We start from the raw sequence: 21,311 nt of genomic DNA on the forward strand, positions 1-21,311 counted from the left end.
ATAAATGGAAAGTGAAGTCTGGTCCACCTTCTTCCGTAAGAAGTATATTTACAATAACTGTGGTATAGTACAGGACTTTTCAAACTTTTTTATATTTGGTAATCCCCTTTATCAGAGAAAATATTTTCATACTATCTTCTCTTCCACAATACTTTACGTATAGTATTGCCAAATTGTTCTGTAATTAATTTTCTGCGGTTACATATTTGAGAAATTGTAAATTTTACTCTAATTTTTGTGATACTTAAATTTAGTTAGGCGAATCAATATGGGGTCGCGACTAACACTTTGAGAAGCTCTGATTTTTCTACGATAAAAAAGATAACTGTTATTGTCCAATTAATCTTTTCTTTCTTTCTTTTTTTTTTTCTTCTTTTTCCAGGTCTGTCGAAAACACGGGATTATATTGTAAATTACGAAACATTTATTTATTTATTTATTTCACGATCGTAATATATTGACTTATTTATCAATATAAACATAAGCATTGGATGTGTGCCCGATTAAATTCTTATCGTACAAGATATATACATCATATAATAATAAGTATAGTGTCACACTTATTAGAACATTTCTTACACTTTAGCGCTTATCAATAATTACACTAAATGTCTCATATCATATACGTATAAATATATACATATATATATATGTGTATATATTTATATGTATTATGTAATTTTTTTCATTATTTAGAATGAACATTTTTTAATACATGTATATATGATCTACTTTGTTTATCGACTATTTATTAATTAGTATCATTTTGGTATATCGTCACAGCAACTCTGTGCATAAATCGTTTGATTACTACTCATATAATAATAATAATAATAATAATAAAATATAATAAAATAATCAAATAATAATTATTATTATTTATAATATACTAAAATAATAATTATAATAATAATAATAATAATAATAATAATACAATTATTTTTATTTTTCGGTTTTCGTCGAACATACAATCACGTCCTAATTGTTATTGGTCGATCCCTCGTGTCATTTCAATAAAAATAGACAATATACTATCTATTATATATTCGAATTAGTATTTACAACTGATTAGTTAATTCTACATAACGAGAGATGATCCATGAATTTTGATTGGGAGCGAGGGGGGTTGGGGCGGGAGCGTATATTATTTCCTTGTTATTTCGTTCCTTTATTTTTTTTCTATTGAAAGTTTAATTAATTATAAGGACAAAGAGCTTGTTCGAAATATAATACACGTAACTATCATCAGAAAATAATAACTCGGTAGAACGTTTGAAATTCGTACGATTTTGAATCGATACGGTATATCGCTTTTAAAGGTTTGAGTATTCATGGAACTCGCGATCAGTACGGTTTTCAAGGTTTTTTTATTAACAACGCGAGAAAAACGATGATGTATTCATCGATCGAATCTAAGCTCAAGAATTGAGTCATGTTTTCAAATAAGTAAAAATTTAAAAACGTATTGTAGTTAAATATACAAGATTTATCTACTAAATAAGTTAAATTATAATTTTGTTTTGACATTTTGTATTTTTTAATAAGTTTTATGAAATAGGAGGTACGTATCATCGGCACGATTCAACATTTGAACCGATGAACTCTTTCCAAAAACTTATTAAACAATGCTAAATTGTCTTCTACGATGTTAGTATATATCTGTAAAAGAAACAAACAAAATTATTATTTTATTAGATAAACTCTGTGTATATTAATTACTGAACGTTTTTGCTGCTTTGTCCTAATCCTAACATTTCTTTTATTTAATTATTTTCTTATATATATATATCTATTCGTTTTTTTTATTTTTATTTGATTTCAAATGACCCACTTTAATGAACATAGATTCGCGTAACTTCGTATCGGAAGCCATACTTCTCGTTATGTTTGTGAAGATTAGAACCGGTTAGTTATTATCTAATTCTAGTTAAAGCAAACGTCCCTATAATAATAATAACAATCAATTAGTAATTTTTCATTTTCTTATTCATTTGACGACGTTTAACTCGTTACGCTAAAATCATACAATTATACAATAATTAATAATTAATCATAATAATCAGAATATATGGAACATAGATCATTTGCTTCGAATACTCGATATTACAATTATTCTTTACAAGAATATGTACAATTATGTCGTCTAGATTTATATACATTTACATAAGTAATGTCGCATTTTTTTGCGATGCATGGAAATAATTAAAACGTGTATCTAATTCAGATACCACTGAATCAGGCAACAAAGAAGCTTATTTTTAAGTAGTAGTTGACTACAAGCACGATGGCACGTTCAAGGGAAACAATAAATTGAATAATGAACAGTTTATTTCAAAATATCATTTTTCCGATATTTCACACGTCATTTATCAATTTCATTGAAAAGTAAATTTCGGAAACAAAAGTCCTAAAAAATATTTTTATTCTTAAGAAAATTACATTCGATTGAATGTATATATGAATAAACATCACACACTAAATCCACACTAATTATCCAGAGCTAAAAATTGTTGATATTTTGAAAAACAACAAAATAATGATCAGATTAATAAATAATACTAACTCTATTTTAGGTTACTGATTTGTTCAGTTTTTTTTATATGAACCTTGAGATTTCTGCTGTAAAAAATCAGAAGAGAGGATAAGAAAAATGATTGAAACGAAATAAGAGACAATGTAATTTGGAGAAACTAAAAGAATTGTCAGCAAATATCGAAATGAGTAATCGAGTTCAGGTTCCTCCAACTGCGAGATCGTAGTCGAAAACACCAATAGAGTAAATTCGATGATCGTGATATTGTTCGGTAAGCGGGTGTTACAGAGCAGTCAGTCCATAATCTGATTTTATCGGTGGCGGTGGGACAACAGAGGACGATACTTGAGAAAGTCCAGGAGGACTGGTGGCTGGTTCAAGTGGACTGATGCTTCCGGAAGACATATGTCCCATTGGTCCAGCAGTAGGGCCGATTGTAGGACCGATCGTAGGACCGATCGTAGGACCGATCGTAGGACCGATCGTAGAGCCGATCGTTGGTCCGATCGTTGTTGGACCGTCCATCATTCCAGCCGCCACGTGATGGTGACTCAGCTGTGCTTGAAGGTGGGCGAGAGGATGAGGGTGACCTTGAAAGCTCGGATGTACCACGTTCGGATGAGGAAGAGACGAGTTGACACCGTGAACGTCACCCATATCGAGGCCAACTCCACTATCCAAATTGTTTCCATCTAAACCACTGGATGGTGAATTGTTGTTGTTCTTTCTCTGTCCATTATTGTTATTTCCATTGGCTGATGCAGCAGCAACAGAGACACTTTTCGTTCTGTTGCTGCTTCCCTTAGTTGATTTTGTTGTTGTCGCTGTTGCTGCTACCTGACCATTTGCGTTCTTTCTACGAACGTTCTTCGTATTCGGTAGCTTGTTGTCCTTCTTCCATTTCATTCTTCGATTCTGAAACCAAATTTTGATCTGTCTCTCGGACAGTACCAATGTATGTGCTATCTCGATCCGCCGCCTTCTCGTGAGGTAACGGTTGTAATGGAATTCCTTTTCGAGCTCCAAAATCTGGTGTCGTGTGTAAGCGGTCCTTTGCCTCTTTGGTTCCATTCCAGGTTGATAAGAACCATTCGCTGAAAGAAACAAATCAACGCATGGTTAATATGCTTATTTGGTTTTTTTTTATTTTCTTCACTTTTATTCACCGATAATCTTCAAAATAGTTGAACGAATAATAATTCATCTTGATATATATTTAAATAAATTATTTCTATTGTAAAATGTCCTTGAATAATTAAAATTAATTAATTATAATAGTTTAATTATACTATTATATGTAATTCGATTAGATTTGTTTAATTGTTAGACGTTTAAACCGGACAATTTTGGTTTTAAATTCAAAGAAATGTTATTATGTACTTTATTTCAATTCTCCCAAATACTTTTAATAAGTTCTTCGATATCTTGAAGACCGACCGTTGTAAGTAGTTACGTCATTGGATATTGTATCAATTAACATCGTTAGTGCAGTAACGACGACGGCACCATTCGAATGTTGACCATGGTACTCAAATATTAAAGACTTAAGATACTTATAAAAACAAATGAATTTCAATTATTTGATGTTAGAATTATCTCAAGCAACACCCTCATCGTAATTCGAACCTTAGAAAAACTATCGACAATTAAAAAAAAGTAGCAGATCTACCAGCAAAAACAAAAAGTAATTGAACTAGTAAGTATGATTTATTACTTAAGATTATAGTTCCCAAACTTTTTCTTCCATCTTGATAAATCTCGAATTTCCATAATTTAAAGAAAAAAAAAAATCAATTTAATGCATATCGCAAAAGAGTAATCACATATATCGTTAAATAATATATTATGCAGGTGATTATAAAAGAAAAAAAAAACATGTAATAATGAACTCGTATCTCAAACGTTTTTGCATTTATAAATCATTGAGATTTCTAAGTATATAATTAAAACAACGAAACGGAAAAGAGAGAAATTCTTATGACTTGATTTGTGTACATAATATTCGAATATTCTTTTTCGTAAATTTTAACTAGAACCAAAAAAAAATATATAAAAATTTTAACAGTTCTAAATTTTCATTCATGTTTCGCGTATACGATATATGTCATTAAATGATCCCACTGATGAAATTCGTCGCGAGAAACGGACTTCAAAGGAATAACGTTACCTTCCGATCGAACAAAGAGTTTTATGTAGAAAGAGAAATAAAGAAAGAGAAAGAGAGGGAGAGATGAGATCAAGGAACAACGTAGTCATACGAGTATTATTCGCATTCATTCGCGTATGACACCGTGCTATTAATGGAAACGACTCTGCTGTTATCCGAAGAACAAGAAACATGCATATAAGTAGTACCTATATACATATATCTATCCATATACATGTATTTAAGTACTTACTTACGCATAGACGATGGATAAACTAACGTTGCTAGATGCGTATAGCGTTGCTTGAGTGAAAAGGACGAGCCTCGCATAATAAGCAGAAAATTGTGTAACGCGAATCTCGAACGGAGTCTCCGTTTCTTTACGTAGCTTCCGGAGCTCTATTGGTCTCTCTTTCACAAGAGTAAGAAAAAAAAGAAAGAGAGAGAAAGAGAGAGAGAGAGAGAGTATTGCTGAGAAATGGAGAGACGTCTACCGATACTTCGTTAGTGTCTAGAATTCATTATCTTGGTATGATATTTTGTAAGTAAAGATAAAGGTAACGATATTTATCGTTTTGAAATTATATTTTGAAAAATTATATACTTAAGTCTCCTAGATTATCTATTTTCTGTGGTATATAATATATTAAGCATAATTTTATATATAAATATATTCACAAATAGATAGATTTATACTTGGTATGTATTTTGTACGAGATTATTAGGATTTTGTTCAAATGTTATTGTAATAAACGAATATTCAAGTTTTATTATTTAAATATTGAAAAAAAAGTAGTGTTTAGTCAGTTATACTGAACCTTTTGATTCGATCATAAACAATAAGGATACCAATAATAATAATAATAATAATAATACAAATTTGTTCTAACACATATGTAATGAATATATTTAGCACGGATCAATGAAAAAAAAGGAATATTCGATTTAAAATAATAACAATTCTTGTCAGTTAATAAGAAGAAAAATTTTCTATCTTCCTTCGGGAAAACATTATTTGTTTCCTAATAATGCTATTTTACTCTAGAGTCTGATTAATTTAAATATTTAAGATATCATAAGACAAACTAGATTATTTGGAACACATCATATATCATTTGAAACATGCATATGTATATATACAGCTACGAGAAGATAAATAAAGACGCGAGTTTATGCAAAATGTAAAAAAAAAAAAGAAAATATGAAAAACAAAGACAACAATATAGACGAACAAGTTTTTAAACGTACGATTGTTGATTATCGATACGAGAAGAAATATTTCGCCAATATCGTGTACAAGAACTCAAACGGGTTCCCTTCTAGGAAATGTTTGTTGGTGGTCCGATCCGATATAGAAAACAAGGGAATGAGTTTGGTTTAGAATCTGTGCACGGACACATTCCATTCCGAGACTGACCGTTGCTCTCTTCTCTTCTCATTTCTCATTTTCTCTCTCATACTCTCTTTCTCATGGTCCCTCGAAACTTCAACCTCCGGTGAACAGTGTTCGACGTTCGAAGGAAAGAGATTGCTCTCCTGTCCGTTCCGACGGACAACGTAAACACATACTTCAAGTATGAAGGTACTTGAACGTCTATACAGAAATATTAAAGAAAATTTCAATAAATTTCTAAGATCTATAAATTATAAGAATATATATTGATTTATACAAAGATACTATATCACATTTTTTTCTATTCTAGTAGAAAATCAATCATTTTTATGTGATTCGATATTTTTCTCCTAATAATTTGATTTATCTTATAAATTTTATTATTTAAGATGACTGTGTATTTAGTTATTTCAATATTATTATTTATATTTAGATATCTAGATAATGAATTTTTAGTATCTTCGGTCAAGCGTGCATGTGCTGATTGGAGTGACGAATGTGTATGTATATTGCTTATTCGAGCATATCGAAATAAGTGTTTTTGTAATATAGAAATTAATTGAACAAACACATATTTTCTTTTTTATTTTATTCTTTATAACGATTTTTTTTTAAATCAAAGAATCAGCGCCATCACCGATTAGGAGACCAATTGTGCCAGTTATTGTCTAAATAACTTTGTTAAACGATTTTATATAAGACCAAATCTCAATCGAATTTAATTCTATCAATATTTCTGATTAATCGATATGCTTCTATTGGTAACTATAGAAATGTAAACCGATAAACAACATGGATACCGTATAAAAATTAAAACATACACCCTTCGAAAAAATGTAACTAATTAAATTTCTAAATGAATTTCTACAACACGGTGCATGCGTATCTCGATCGATTTTTTTAAAGTCAACGAGCTAACTATTTCGATTTTCTCGTGGCGTTTCTTTATACTAATGCACGAAAGCCTGTCGTTCGTGTTACCAGCAAGCACCACGTTCAGTCAGAAGAAACTCAAAGGGAAATAGTTGCAAGTTGGAATGAGCAGCGGTTTTATACGGTCAAAGGGAATAGAAATTTGAGCCTGGTAAGGCACCCTAGTAGCAGCAAAAAATATTACGTTGCAAAAATTCATCTCCACTCTCTTTCTCTCTCTCTCTCTCTCTCTCTCTCTCTTTCTTTCTTTACCTTTCTATGTGTAAGTTCGTTCTTTTTCGTAAGCCGAAGAAAACGCCTTTAGAATATAACAGAACAACGTGACGCGAAAGTTTTTCTCTTTCTATGACTTCTGAATATTTTTCTGTAAAGAGTAACACATAGCGACAAATGCAATCGAAAAGTTTTAACAATTGTAGAAATATTATTTCATTTAATATAAAACAATTATTGGTAAGTATAGAGACCAAAAAACGGGATGACACAAAGTTGCATAATTAATAATTGAATTCTTAAAAACTTACGTACATCGTTTATGGCGTTAACTAAACTTTTCCACTTTAAAATCTGTATGGAATATATTAAGCTTATTACAATTACTATGATTATTTAATATTTTTCATTTAACGATAAATATATCGATATTTTGTGTATATCTATACCTCCCGTGAGCAGTTAAATGACCGCTTAAAGAAAACATATTTTAATATAGAATAAGATTTTAGTCAATTCATTAGAGTGAACAAAAAGAATTTCTTTTATTTAGAAATGAATAATGTTAATTAAATAATGTAAAGTAAATTATACGTTTTCAATGCATTTTTTACAAATTACAGGATTTTTAAAAATCACCATATTTTTATAAATTAAAGGACGCGATCATTTGACCGTATATAATAGGTTTAATGTTAATGCATATAAGTAGTATACTCAACTAATTTTTTATTGTAAGATAATATTTACCGTTTTTCTCTCCTGCATTTTTAAATTAGTAAATTTTTTATACTTAACTATTTAATATTTTACATTAGATAATATACATAATAAAAATTCGAAAAAAAATTGTTATAATTTAATTTGTTTTCTCTCGTTAACTTTAAATTTACGTTTTATTTATCGAAATAAATTCTTGATAGAAGAAAAATAGATTTCTTTAGTGACTTCTCGATTCTACGATTCTTAAGTTGACGTTAGATAGGATATGAGATATATGAGGGCATTAGGCGTAACAAAAACTGTTTCCAAACCGCCTCATCCCCAAACAGGTAGCTCATTTATCCTAAAGTGTACGATAAATTTGTTCCCATAAGTCTTCTAGTGTTTGCTAGAAAAATCGCTGTACGAGTATAATGCTAGGGATACTTCTACATGTAAGGTGTATAGTTTACACACCAGACTAGAATCTCCCAAGACCAACAATACACACCAACAATAGAGTCTCCCTTAGCGATTTATCTAATTTGTAAAATGTTTCGATGAACAGGTCCAATAAAGACTAGCTTACTACCTTCTACCTGTAAATCTTTTCAATCATCTCGTTTTCAATTTTTTACGATCTAAATACGAAACAAATCTGTTTTCTTTCAGAATAAAAAATGTGCTTTGAGAAATAGAAAATTATTCATTCATTAACGAAAAACTATTTTATGACATTTGAACTATTATTTAACAACCGTCAAATAATTTTCTTGATGATGGTTGTATTATTAAGAGAAACAGAAAATTATGAAGATAATTATGATTCTGAAATAAAAGAAAATTATTATTTTACGTAGAACAAAAGAGATAAATCGAAAGCATGAAATTGTTAAATTGTTTATCTGAGTTCTGTAGTATCCGACGGAATACCATAAAGATGTTTGTTACTTTTTACCAAATATATCTACTATACAGCAACAAACATTTAAAAACGTATAGATGTAATTCCTAATTATTTAAATAGTATTTCCCCCGAAAGCAATAAATTTAAAATGGAAACATTAAATATCGAATGGAGTTTAATTGATATTGTATTATAGAACGTTGAACTTACCAACACCAGCAACGTGAATTTTTTTCATCCATGGATAAATGACACGGTCTCCATTTTCCTCGTCATCTTCTTCTTCCTCCATCATACCAGGTGAGCCGTCCATCATCTGATCGTCCTCAATATCATCTTGATCGGATCCATCGTCCACGTGATGCTGCTGTTGATGTTGCGACTGTTGTTGTTGTGCATTTTGTATATGCTGATTTTGTTGATTCGATTGTTGCTGAAGATCTGGTGAGTTGTCTCGATGCAACGACCCGGAACCTGCTGGACTGCAGACGCTACCATCGTGAGGTTGTTGCTGATTTTGTTGTTGATGTTGATGTTGCTGCATAGCTTCTTGCTGTTGCACATGATTTTGCATAATGGACGGCGATAAGGGAGTGGATCCAAGAACGGTCGACGCAGTGACCGGTGGCTGTTGTTGCTGTTGTGGTGCTTGCATCGAAGATGGACACGTGTGAGGTGGTTGCTGTGCTTCCGGTGGCATCGCGAGTGCACCAACAGCGTGATGATGAGGATGCAAACTTGCATGGTGAACAGCATGAACCTGGTGATGCGGATGATGAGGCCCATAATATCCTCCGTATCCGGCATATCCACCGTTCAGTTGTACAGCCGACGATGCTCCATACGGCGTTGTAGCAGCCTGATGATGATGTTGGTGATAGCCATATTGGAGCTGGTGGGACTGGGGATGATTGAGATGGTGGCTTGCGGTACTACTGGAGAAGAAATCTGCACCGGTAGATTGTATGTAGTTACTTTGACTATATTCCTCGCTTGGTGGAAACTTCGGGTCGACCATAACTGAACTAGCAGCAAGATGATGACTAGCCGCCGGCTGTTGGTGCTGATGGTGGTGGTGATAGCCACCGCCGGCGGATGGATTCATCAAGAAGGAGCTCATTTTATCTTCTTCTCAATTTCTTTTACTTACTCTTCCCCTTGTTCTACCCTTCTCTTTTCTTCTTAAATGACTTTTGCTTCCTTTATCAGGATTCACAGCAAACGTCAGAGTTCCTTACACTGAACGTCCGAACGATAGCGTCATTATGTTCCCTCACCGTAACACGATATCTATTTTACGAAGAAATTTGCATTCCCGTGTACATATTCACAGAGTAAATTAGTCCTGTCTGCTCGAACACTTAATAGTTACGTATAGAAGGTTTCATTCAAACGTGAAGCACATTTTCACGACTGCACATTGACCACTGCACCGCGATACATTCTCCGTACTTGCCTACCTTGTCCTTTGGAACGTAAAAGAGAAAGAAAAAAAATAGGACAGAAGAGGAAAGAAAGAGATAAGTAAATACAGAGAAAGATATGTAGAAAGAGATATTAGAAGCCTACGTCTTTTTCCACAGCTGGGAAAAAGTGAAGGGAAGGAAAAGGGGTTTCGAAGAATAAATAAGAAGGGAAAAAAGAATATAGAAAAAGAAAAAGAGAAAAAGAGAAAAAGAGATAGAGGTAGACAAGAAAAAGGCGAAAAGAACAAGGCCGCGAAGAGTTGCACCGGACTCCCGATGGACAGCGGCTTATCCTCTCCTCTCCTACCGCCACTTTTGAGATCCACCGCGAAGCGGCTCCACCGCGGCCCCCTTTTGCTCCTTCCCGCCCACCGGGCTCAATTACCATACCACGTGAGCTTGGTTCAACCAATCAGAGCGAGTTCGCGTCCGCGACCATGATGGATAGCCCGGCACGCATGCAACACGTGAGTGGCGCCGCCAGAGACCGACTGCGGCAGGTGCTACAACTTCTTCCTTCTCTTTCCTCTTCCACCGAAAAGACTTTTCTTTTCTTTATCGTTTTATTCTTTTCAGTTTCTTCCGTTAATCCTTTTTTGTCGATCAGAGAAACTTCAATGAATGGACGTAGAAAATATTTGTAGAATCGTTACAACTATTAACTCGTAGATATTCTTGATCACTCGATTTACTTTTCGCACAGTTAAACAGGACGTGAGTATAAAAATAAACGTTCTTGCGTAACCACGATTGCAACGTTCACCACCAACAACGCTAAAACCTTACACAGTTAGCTTGATGTAAATCCACGAAACGTTTCAACCTTGTTTGAGCTACGTCTGAGTGCTTGTCCTTTCGACATACAAGTACAACGACGTGTTCGCTGTGCTCGTGTCTCCTCGTCGGACCTCGGTAGAAACTCGTCTGGCAAGTTCGCTTCGGCTCACAGTGCTCCCTCCAGTTCCTCTTCGGCCGGCTGACTACGAGCTAAAGCGTCCCTCACTCTTCCAACCGCAGCTCTAACCACCCCTACCTATACCACAACCGTCAACCCCCACTCTGTTGAAGCACGAGACCAACCCCTGCCACGGAAGCCGTAGATCTTGTGCCCTTATGGGACACACTCCGGCCTAACTACCACGGGAGTCACTCCTACGGATCATCTTAACCCGCCTTCGCTCGTACGCTTCGTTCTTCAAATCCTCAAGCTCGTCGTATTTGTGAAAACTTTCAAGATGTTTTACTTTTTATTTAATGCCATCGATACTACACTCATTATTTTTAGATCCATTGTAATTCTTTTCTTTCGTTAGATGTTGTTGTTGTTGTTGATGTTCAAATCTCAAGTATTAATATTTCTTCAATACCTATTTCTACTTTCGTATTTATATTAATATCATATCTATACATATATTTATACTTTTCTCAAGAATTTTCTTTTTATAACAAATTTTCCTATACATGTCTTTTAAAAAATGAGATACATACCATCATGTTAGAATAGGAAAATAACATCTGTACGGTAATTTTAAGTTGGGTGTTCAAATTCCGTTTAATCGTAGGTACTTCCTATTGGCGCTTTCGATATAATCGATAGTTGGAGATGGGAGGGGGGCACGATGTTCGCGTATTCGGCAATATTTATTGCATAAGGCGGCTGACGTCAGGCAAATTGAAAGTAATGGATCCTCCAGTCGGTCGTACTTTGTTTATATTAGTGCTCTACAAGTGTCCCGACGCACTCGGTCAAGTACGTCTACTTGTGATCAGCTGCGAAGTGTGAAGGATATAAAGTGCCAAGTCATTACACAAAGAGCACACTCACTGTGTTTTGCCGAGACACGACAATGCAGCGTGCCGTAGTTGCTGCTGCCGCCGGCGTTCAGGGTCTCTCTCTTTCTCTCTCTCTTACACAGTTAGGTAGAATCCTTACAGGATGTAAGTAAACGGTACTGCGCGTTGCACGCGTTTTCCTCGCTTCTTGTATTTTTCTTTATCTTATCAGCTAACTGTAATTCATTACATTGCTGAACGAGGTCAAAATCTATCATTACTTATTATATTTTTACTTTTGCGCATGTTTCGATCGGAATATAAGAAAGATACCAAAAAAAAAACAATCTACATATATATACAGTTAGTAATTTTATCAATGAATTCACTTATTTCGATGAATCGAAAAAAGACGGGCTTTTTTTTCTATCGATCCGTCGGTAGGACGAGATAACAAGGGCAAGCAACGTTTTGTCATTTCCCAAGGACAATAAAAGAAAAAGTAGGAAGAAAAGTATAAGAAGAAAGAAACGAGTGGCAATTCAAGAGGGCTAAGAGAAAGCGAGAGAGGGTGGGAGGGAGAGAGAACGCGTCACCTGCTTTTTCTACTGGCTCTTCTCACGACTGGGTTTTTTTCCTTAGTTTCGGCGTATACGTTTCTCGGCGTATTTCTATTTTTCTTATGGCTACTTCATGTAGCTCCCTCGAGAAGAGAAACCAAGGGGATGACGGTTCGAGTGGAATCTGCGAGAGGAGCTCTTCTTCGGGGCTACGTCCGTCGACGTAGTCGATGCGAGGAAGTTAGAGGGGGTGCTGCTTTCGAGGGGTAACTCGAGAGGAAGGGTGGGATTGGACGTTGTCTCCTCGTTTTGCGGCTCGACCTCTTCGTCTCTATCACCGTCGACGTTCACGAGCTTCCATCCTCCTCCTTTTCCTCGTCACCACCACCCACCCAACTATCTCCTCCGTTACCATCACCATCGTCCACCATCCCCCCCCCATCCCTTCGTGTCTCTGTCTTTCTTCCTTTATTTCTTTCGCTTACTCCAGCGTCTCTCTCCGCAACGATCCTTCTCCTCTTCTCTTCCGGCGAAACACAATCAATCACTTTTCCCGGTCCGCCGGCATGACACCCCCTTTTACACCCACAACCCACCCTTGGAAGCGCGAGAGCTTAGTCGTCACGACGTCTGCCTCCCTTTCTATCCACCTCCCACTCAAACTCCCACTCATTCTCCTCCTACTCCTACTGCTATTTCTTCTCATCCTATTTCTCCTTACTACCAAACGAATGTGATCTTCGGGATGACGATTATTGTGGGATCACCCACGAGAGCCTATCGACTTCTTACGAGTGTACACAACTATGTCGCCAAGGGAAAATTTCGAGCTTTCATATTATTGTCTGAAATATAAGATAATAAAGTTAAATATCATTTCGTAGATATTTCTCGATACATGGAATTTTTTTTATCCTCTTCATGCTAGAATTAAATGGAGAGTTAAAAGATAATAAAAGAATAAAACAGTAATAGAGAAAAATGTGGATTCCATACGTATGTGCGATTAATGAAAAATATTTTAGGATGATAAACTCCGAAACGCCCATACATAATCCTCGTCAAAATCCACTAGAAATTTGATAGAAAAAAAAAGGGTTAAAAAGTCAAAGCCTACGGCAATGGTCCGTATCGTGATAATGATAAATGGTAACGAGCCAGTTTATGATTTAATATCAATCTCGGAGCGGCAGTGCTTATTATTGCCCATTAGTAAAGTTTTAATAACGCAATACGGTGCTTGGTGAGAGGGTGGTGGGTGTAGGGGATAGTTGGGTGGGGAAAGAGACGAGGAGACTTGCGTCGCGATTTATCACTTTCATCGCTTTATTAACGGGGTTTCAGTTATATTCAACTTGTTGATCGCTTATGAAAGGAAGCAACGTTTCTGATATTGAAGTTTCGCGAATCTACGATTAGGGTATTATTTTTAGTGAGGTAGGACTTCGCTGATTAATTGTTGCTTGCTGGAGATAGTAAATTGCTGCACAGTTTCCTCCGCATTAACAGGAAGAAGAGTTATTTCAAGGAGAAATAGAAGGATATTTGTATGGTATTCAAGCTTGACCAGAATTCTCAAAGATTTTCTATTGTTAATTTATAGTTTTCTTTTAAACGTTATAATTTTACGTTATAATTAGGTATTTATATTTATATATCTAAGAGATTTAAATTCGAAAAGTTTTGTTGACTTTTAATTGAATTTTCAATACTAACATTACTTAACCAAACCGTTATCTCAGGACAATGTAAATTGTCGAACTACATAAGGCAAACAGTTAACTTATGACAGATGTATATTCGTCAACAAACACATTTAAATGATGATTTATACTAAACAAACCACGAACACAATCTTATTGCTGCCGATGTTCTTATAATTGATGTTCTTATTGTGTCTGGATTATTGTAAAGATATTTTGAAAGTTATAGTAAGTTTATTTGATGAAAAAATGGAAACCATACGGGACCGATCGGTCATATGTGCATTAGTTACGATCTCTAGATATCATAATATTAGTAAATCGATCTTTAACGAGGAATGTAGGAACGCGAGAAGCAATAGCTAGCTAGGCGTGGCTCATAACGGCTCGTTTAATTCGCGAAAAATTCCAAATACCTACTTTCGTATTATATTGAAGATCGAGGCGTTGGCAGCGGACCCGTCGTATGTGGCGAGAAGCATGAGTCCCCAGAGATTCGATTTCACGACATCGCTGAGTCACGAGATCGCGTTTGCCGACACGAAAAGGGGAGCCGCATCCCTTTGGGAGCATCCTACATATCTCTGATACCTGAAGTAAGAAGAAAGTCTTCCGAAAGAGGAGCCCTGCCGATGAATCGAAGTTAGAAAAGCTTTGTCCATGAAAATCCTGTATTCAAAATTATTTATATTTCAGTTAAATAAATCATATCAAAATTAGCAACAATTTTCTATTCGTTAATTCGCGTTGATAACAGTTTAATAATAACAAACTGCTATTACCAATTGAAAGATTAATTTTTGATTCAAAGCGAAATTACACACTACGTTAAATAAAACAAAGAAATCTAGAAAGTCTTGATGGCGTGAGTTGACTCGATGAATAGTCTTGTCCATTGATGGTATACATAAAAAAAAGTAAGTGAGAGGAACCGTTGAGTATGTGAAAAACAAAAAATGCAATCAACAGAATGACAGAAGCGACGACATGAAGGTACATGGCATCGTTCATCGAACGAACGAACGAACGAACGAACGACCATCAACGAACAGCAAAACCAGCAGCAACTCGTAAAGTCCGTCGCGAGATAAGCATGGCATGGCACGAGTGAAAGTGTCAGCTGCGTCTTCGTGTTAAAGAAAGATAGAAAGAGAACGAGGATGGTTGTGCCAGCAAACGGTAGTCCCACTTACAGTATGGGATGGAAAAAGAAAAAAAAAAGAAAGAAGAAGAAAATGAAGATGAAGATGAAGATAAAGAAGAAGAAGAAGAAGAAGAAGACGCGAAGGAAGATATGCAGAAAGAAAGGAGGCAGGAGGGCCTACCAGGAGCGTGGTAATTATCGTTCTTCGAACGGTGGTAACGTCGTCAGCATTCACCTTTGAACGAGCTGACCCAACGAGCAATTACCACTCAACCCCAGCCTCTAAGCAATTTGCATACAGCAACATTTTTCTAGCATACTCATTGAAAGTACTTAGTATGCTTTAGAAATTTTTAAGTATGCTTAAAGAAAAAATGCAATTGAGAAAAGTCTTGTTCTTTGCATTGAAAATATAAAGTGAGATAGATAGATAGATTGATATATACAAAGAATGAGAAAGATGGCAAGAGAGAGAGAGAGAGAGTCCTCGTTGTCGTCGCGACGAGTGACTCGTAACTTCTCTGCCGGGAAGTCGTTAGCGGCCGATCCTCCTTGACAATCCTGACACCTTACTTCGAACAAGTTCAGAAGCATACGAGATTATAAGGTAAATGTGACCCAGACTCTTAAGTCTCCTTTAGATACTTCTCAAAGTTTCAATTCGTCCAACGGAACTGTTAATCTTTCGGTACTTCTTTATATTATATTGTTATACAAATATTATATAATTGATATTGTAAAATATTTATATTATATGGCTATAATTTATGTTAATTGTCTCTCTTGATTTTAGATCGATATCCTGGCATTTAAAATAATCATATAGATATATGTGTATATTAACACATCCTTTGTAAGGTTTAGAAATAATTTCGGGTTAAAGTAGATACGACATAGAAAGAAAACTATCAATAACAATTCTCTATCCAATAAGGTTGACTCGACGTGAGATAGCTTGGTATTTCTTGGTCGTGTGTGACTTACCTGCATGTAAAAGCAACACGGTTTAATTCGGAACCATTAGGGTGAGGCGAATCGATTGCGATTTTCGTTTGGACTTCCCATACGTAGCAGACTTTTTGAAAAATGAATCCTACTCTTGGCTCAAAAGTGCTCCTAAAACGCTTGAAAAAATGCCGACAATGCAAATCCATTAATCTTAACCTCACGTTACTTCGGTTTTCCTCTCTCTCTCTCTCTTGCTTGCTCACGCGCACGTTCAGGACATCCCTTTGCACTTACCTCTCGACCAACGTTGGACTTCCAAGTGGTTCGTATCTCCGTTTTCGGAAACGACTTGTGCAGCCCCTGACTTTTCAAAACACTGGATCCAAGATGATGCCAAGCGAGCCAACGTTGAAGCTCCGTTTACATACAAAAAAATCAATTAATTTTCAAAACGTATTTAGGTCAGCAACGATGCCAAAGGAATCCTAGAGAACCATTTTTTGAACAATACTAGAATATTTTTTGTGTATACCAAACTGTTTTTGTCCTCGAAATGTCATCCCTTTTAAAATCATTTCAAATAAAATTAGTCTCTTCTTCTTTTCTCAGTCCCCCTACTAAAATCATTTTTCTTCTCTATTTCTATGTCTTATTATTTCAAAATTCTTTTGATAATCTTTTTTCTTAAAAATACAAAATTTATAAATAACAGCTATCAACTTATTTATATTATTAGAAATGAAGAAATATTTGTAAAAATTGAGTCCAGTTTATTTTATTCTTTTTTTCTTTATGCATTTGTATTTCTCTAAAGTTTGAATAACAAATACTTTTTCCCTGTATCTTTCATAGAATATTTTTTTCGAAAGTTGGAATTCAATGAAAAGTGTCTTTGATCAATTAAATAATTTTGACCTACTCAAAGTGGCTGGATCAAAAGGGTTCTAACCCTTTTCCAAAGAATAGGGAAATTTTCTTAATGTATACAAACTATTTTGAAGAAAAGAATAATAGACGCTGAATGTTCATCGTCAAGGTCATAAATAGAAGAAGACCTTTACCTTTTAACCTAGTTTATTTGCTTGGAATTCTAATCAACGGTATATTCTTTAAAATTCATGTATCATAACTTTGATCCGTGTTGCACTATATTAGAAACTTGAATGAAGATAATAAGAGTAGATGTCGTGCACGTACAAAATGTCATATTTTTAATCTGTAAATGGAGATACCTTTGCACATAACGTTTATTAAAGAATCCTTTAGAAAATAAAGGCGGCTGTTAGAAAAAGGTTTGTTTCTATTCCCAGATGGGAGCTGTTAAAGTCATCCAAGTTAGGGATGACTATTTTACGTGGGTTGGACCATGAGATGTAATTTGAAGCTTTTATTGTTAATTTAAGGATTTACGAATATCAGAGAAGCCGGCTGAAGGTAGAAGCAAGGTAAGCATGAAAAGAAGACAAGGTTGAAAGAGGTGGGAACACGAAGAAGGCGGAACAGGTTGTGTTAGTTGGCGCCTTGGGACCTTTCTATCCTTCGAGTGAAGAAAGCAAAGAGATAGGAGTTACGGCAGCTGATGAGCCGTAACCGATGGCAGCACAATAACCCTCCCGTTAAGCGGTACCGCTATCTTCCACTTCTCCCTCTTTCGTGATACTCAACTCGTTGCTGCATCTAGCAACAATCTGGTTGCATCGTGCGCTGCACTTTGTCCGTGAGCGCGAGCGCAAGCGATTTATGATCTCCTCGTCGTCGAGTTGCCAGATCGCTAACTCTATCTTCATTATTTTCCATCTATGTAAGTACCGAAGAACCTTCAACAGTTCTCAACCATTTTTATCACGATTCTTTTGTTTTCAAGTAAAAATATTTATTTTTCTTTCTTTTCAGATAATATTAAATAAAAATCTATCCATTCGTATTTTTAGTAACAAAATTCGATCATCAATACTTATTCAATATTTCTATTCGCATTTCTCACGAATAAAATATTTAAAAATATTAAGAAGAAGAAATCGAATTTTAGAAATAATCAATAGTCCGTACTTGTGAAGATAGATCGTGTTTCTCGACATGCATCTCCTACAACGACTGCAATTGTAGTATGGTCCTGAAAGAGTTAGATTGTTCTTGACCTATTTGAGTGACCTTCAATATTCTAACCCATTTCTACCTCCCGTTGATATATAAAATAGGCTCGTAGCTATAGTTTGGAATGTTTTGAAAAAATTCGATTCACTGCATAATTAATCAAATGGCAGGCTTATCTGAACAATCTTTTACCTACCGCGTATAAACCCTTTTTGTCACGTGACTTTTTTTGACTACTGTCTTCCTTTCACAGACAATGTATAGTATTCATATTGAACTGAAATTTGACTATTCTTCATTTTTATACCCTTTCAGACACGTTTTTCTCACTCCTTTTTCTAGAAAGATGAAAAATGCATGTCACCTAAATATCTGTTAGCTTTCACTGCAAATTTTAACAATGCACGAAATTCATACAAATGAAAGGGTACGAGAAAGTTTCTTTTCTTCATTATTAGACTCTCATCGATAACAATTAACAATATTTTAAAGTAATTTTAAATAAATAAATAACAATTCAAAGTATGGTATAAAAATAATATCCAAATAAATTATGGAAATGGTAAAGATCATTTTTATAAAGAGATAGGGGAAGAAAAAGAGAGAAACAGGAAAATTGACTATTTTTAAGTCTTAGCGATATAATATTATGAATGTTCGTAGGATGACAAGAACTTAGGTCTGTCGCTGATCCATCTCAACTACGAACCGATTCTAAGTTTTTTCCTGAAAGTTTGATAAGTCTATCGAATGCTATTATTCTACGGCTCTCTCTTTCTCTTCCCCCTCCTTGCATTCTTTAATCATTCAAAGTGAATCAATCACCCATCTAGATACTTACAATCGCGCCAGTCACCCTCTAGTCTCCAGTTTCCGTCAGCCTGAAAACTTTAGTATCCCTCTTTCCAAGTTCTCTCTCTCTCTCTCTTTTTCTCTCTGTTTCGTAGTCTTTGTCACGATGGTGAACGACATTATCAAAGAGAATTGTTACTCCTTGTCTCTCTTTTTTTCGAGGAGAAGGTAATTACGAAAATGTTGATAGACAAGTACTTATAATTAGATCTCTTTCAATTTGTTATTAAGATGCTTTAAATGGCATAAACAAGTCATTATTATTTTTCTTTTCATATTAATTGTTTAAGAAAATAAAACAAATAATGAACAATTTTGTTAGTCCTAATTCATCGAGTTTTACATATGCAATTAATGGTGTAAGGATGAGTGTCCGAATAATTTCGAATAACTGAATATATCTGCATAGAACAGCCGTTCAATAAAAACATTACATGATAAATAATTAAATATCTGTATATATATATGTGGTTTGGAGGTAAATCTAATTAATCATTCAAAAACATCGATTATATTTCTAAATAATTAGTTAACATTTAAGGAAAGATATAACATTTAAGGAATAGTGATAAAAACACAAATATTATCTATCTAATTATTTATTTATATTTCATTGGCAAAACAAAAGGAAAAACAAAGAAATTTAATATATTAGCTTTCAGCATGTTTTATGCTTAGGAAGATCAAATCTAAAACATGGTGGATGGATCGAGTGTCTGAAATGGAAACAACTGGCGAAGGGAGAGTCCATTTTGCGAAATGAATTTGGTCCAGTATTACCTTGAGAAAGAAAGAAAAGGAGAAATGAGGAAAGAGGTGGGTGAAAAGGATAAGGGTCGATCTGACAAGGGTACGTACCCTATATTGGCAGGCGTGGCTGCGGATTGCAGGGTGTAAGAGGGAGGATCGCTGATTGGTTCTTTTTCAAGCAGATCGAAACGCATATAACATCTCTTTGGCTCTCTCGTGGTCACGAAAGCCCGTCGACGCTAACAAAAAGGGAATATCCCCCTTCTAAATAGAAGAACCCAGCTTGATCCTTTATTCACGCAGCGCCGAGCCTTTAATAAAATGCGCATTTATACGAGCCTCTCGCGTCCCGATATTACGTTAGAATAGAACCCAGACGAAAATTAAATAACAGTTCAACCATCATCCTTCGTTGTCCCTTTAAACTCATCCTCTTCATCCACGTCAATCTCTTCTCGCGATCAAGTAATATTTTTTAATATTTAAAAAGTGACATTTACTAATACACAAGATCGCATAACTCTACCTTCAAAATTATTCTTTATTTTTCGTTAACTCAAGCATATGTTTGGCAATGAATTCACGATTAATATCCGGCAGATTGGCTTAACAGTTAACGTGATTATAACGCGTAGATTTGTTTTTAACAAAATAGAACAACCCTATTGACACAATAAATATTATACATCGCGAAGAGACCAATATCCCGTTACGAAACAAATTCAAAAGAAACTACTAAAATAAGAGAAAGGAAGAACGAGCAAACGAGAGAGAAGTTGATAAAAAAAAAAAAGATGTTAGGTTAGAAATCATCGACGTGTGCCAGCGAAACGATCGATCCTTTATCGATTGGTCTTGGATGCTAGATCGAAGAAGGTGGCCTGGCAAGTTGTTTCAGAGAGTTGATACGAACGTGACGATAACCAGTGAACGCATCGATGTCCCAGTCGAAACCGAACGACGAATGGCTAGTACGAGATGAAACCTACGAGTTATAATAATCCGTGATAGCAACGGTGGCGATGTCGGTGGAGCGGAGGAACGGGCGTCCTGTCACAAAGGCATGCGCCACCCACCTCGACCTGGACGCTCACATCGTTAATCAACTGCAGCGCGGGACCCTAACTTTCAAGTTACCAATCCACAGGTACAGCCTTTACCTCTTTCCACCCGTTCTCGATATCTCCTGTATGA

At 35.1% G+C, this 21,311-nt stretch overlaps 1 protein-coding gene across 1 annotated transcript; it reads right to left on the bottom strand.

The window, feature by feature from the left end:
• Positions 1–2,580: 2,580 nt before the first annotated feature.
• Positions 2,581–10,490, bottom strand: LOC106793146 (homeotic protein deformed). The gene is made up of 2 exons (XM_014759831.1): positions 9,038–10,490; positions 2,581–3,627 (listed from the first exon to the last, which is right to left on the bottom strand). Exons 1-2 carry the CDS (start codon positions 9,945–9,947, stop codon positions 2,816–2,818), a joined length of 1,722 nt encoding a protein of 573 aa, XP_014615317.1. The 5' UTR covers positions 9,948–10,490; the 3' UTR covers positions 2,581–2,815.
• Between the last annotated feature and the right edge of the window lie 10,821 nt (positions 10,491–21,311).

This window comes from Polistes canadensis, unplaced genomic scaffold (genome assembly GCF_001313835.1).
Source record: "Polistes canadensis isolate GaletaPanama2010 unplaced genomic scaffold, ASM131383v1 scaffold_11, whole genome shotgun sequence".
Lineage (NCBI taxonomy): Eukaryota > Metazoa > Arthropoda > Insecta > Hymenoptera > Vespidae > Polistes > Polistes canadensis.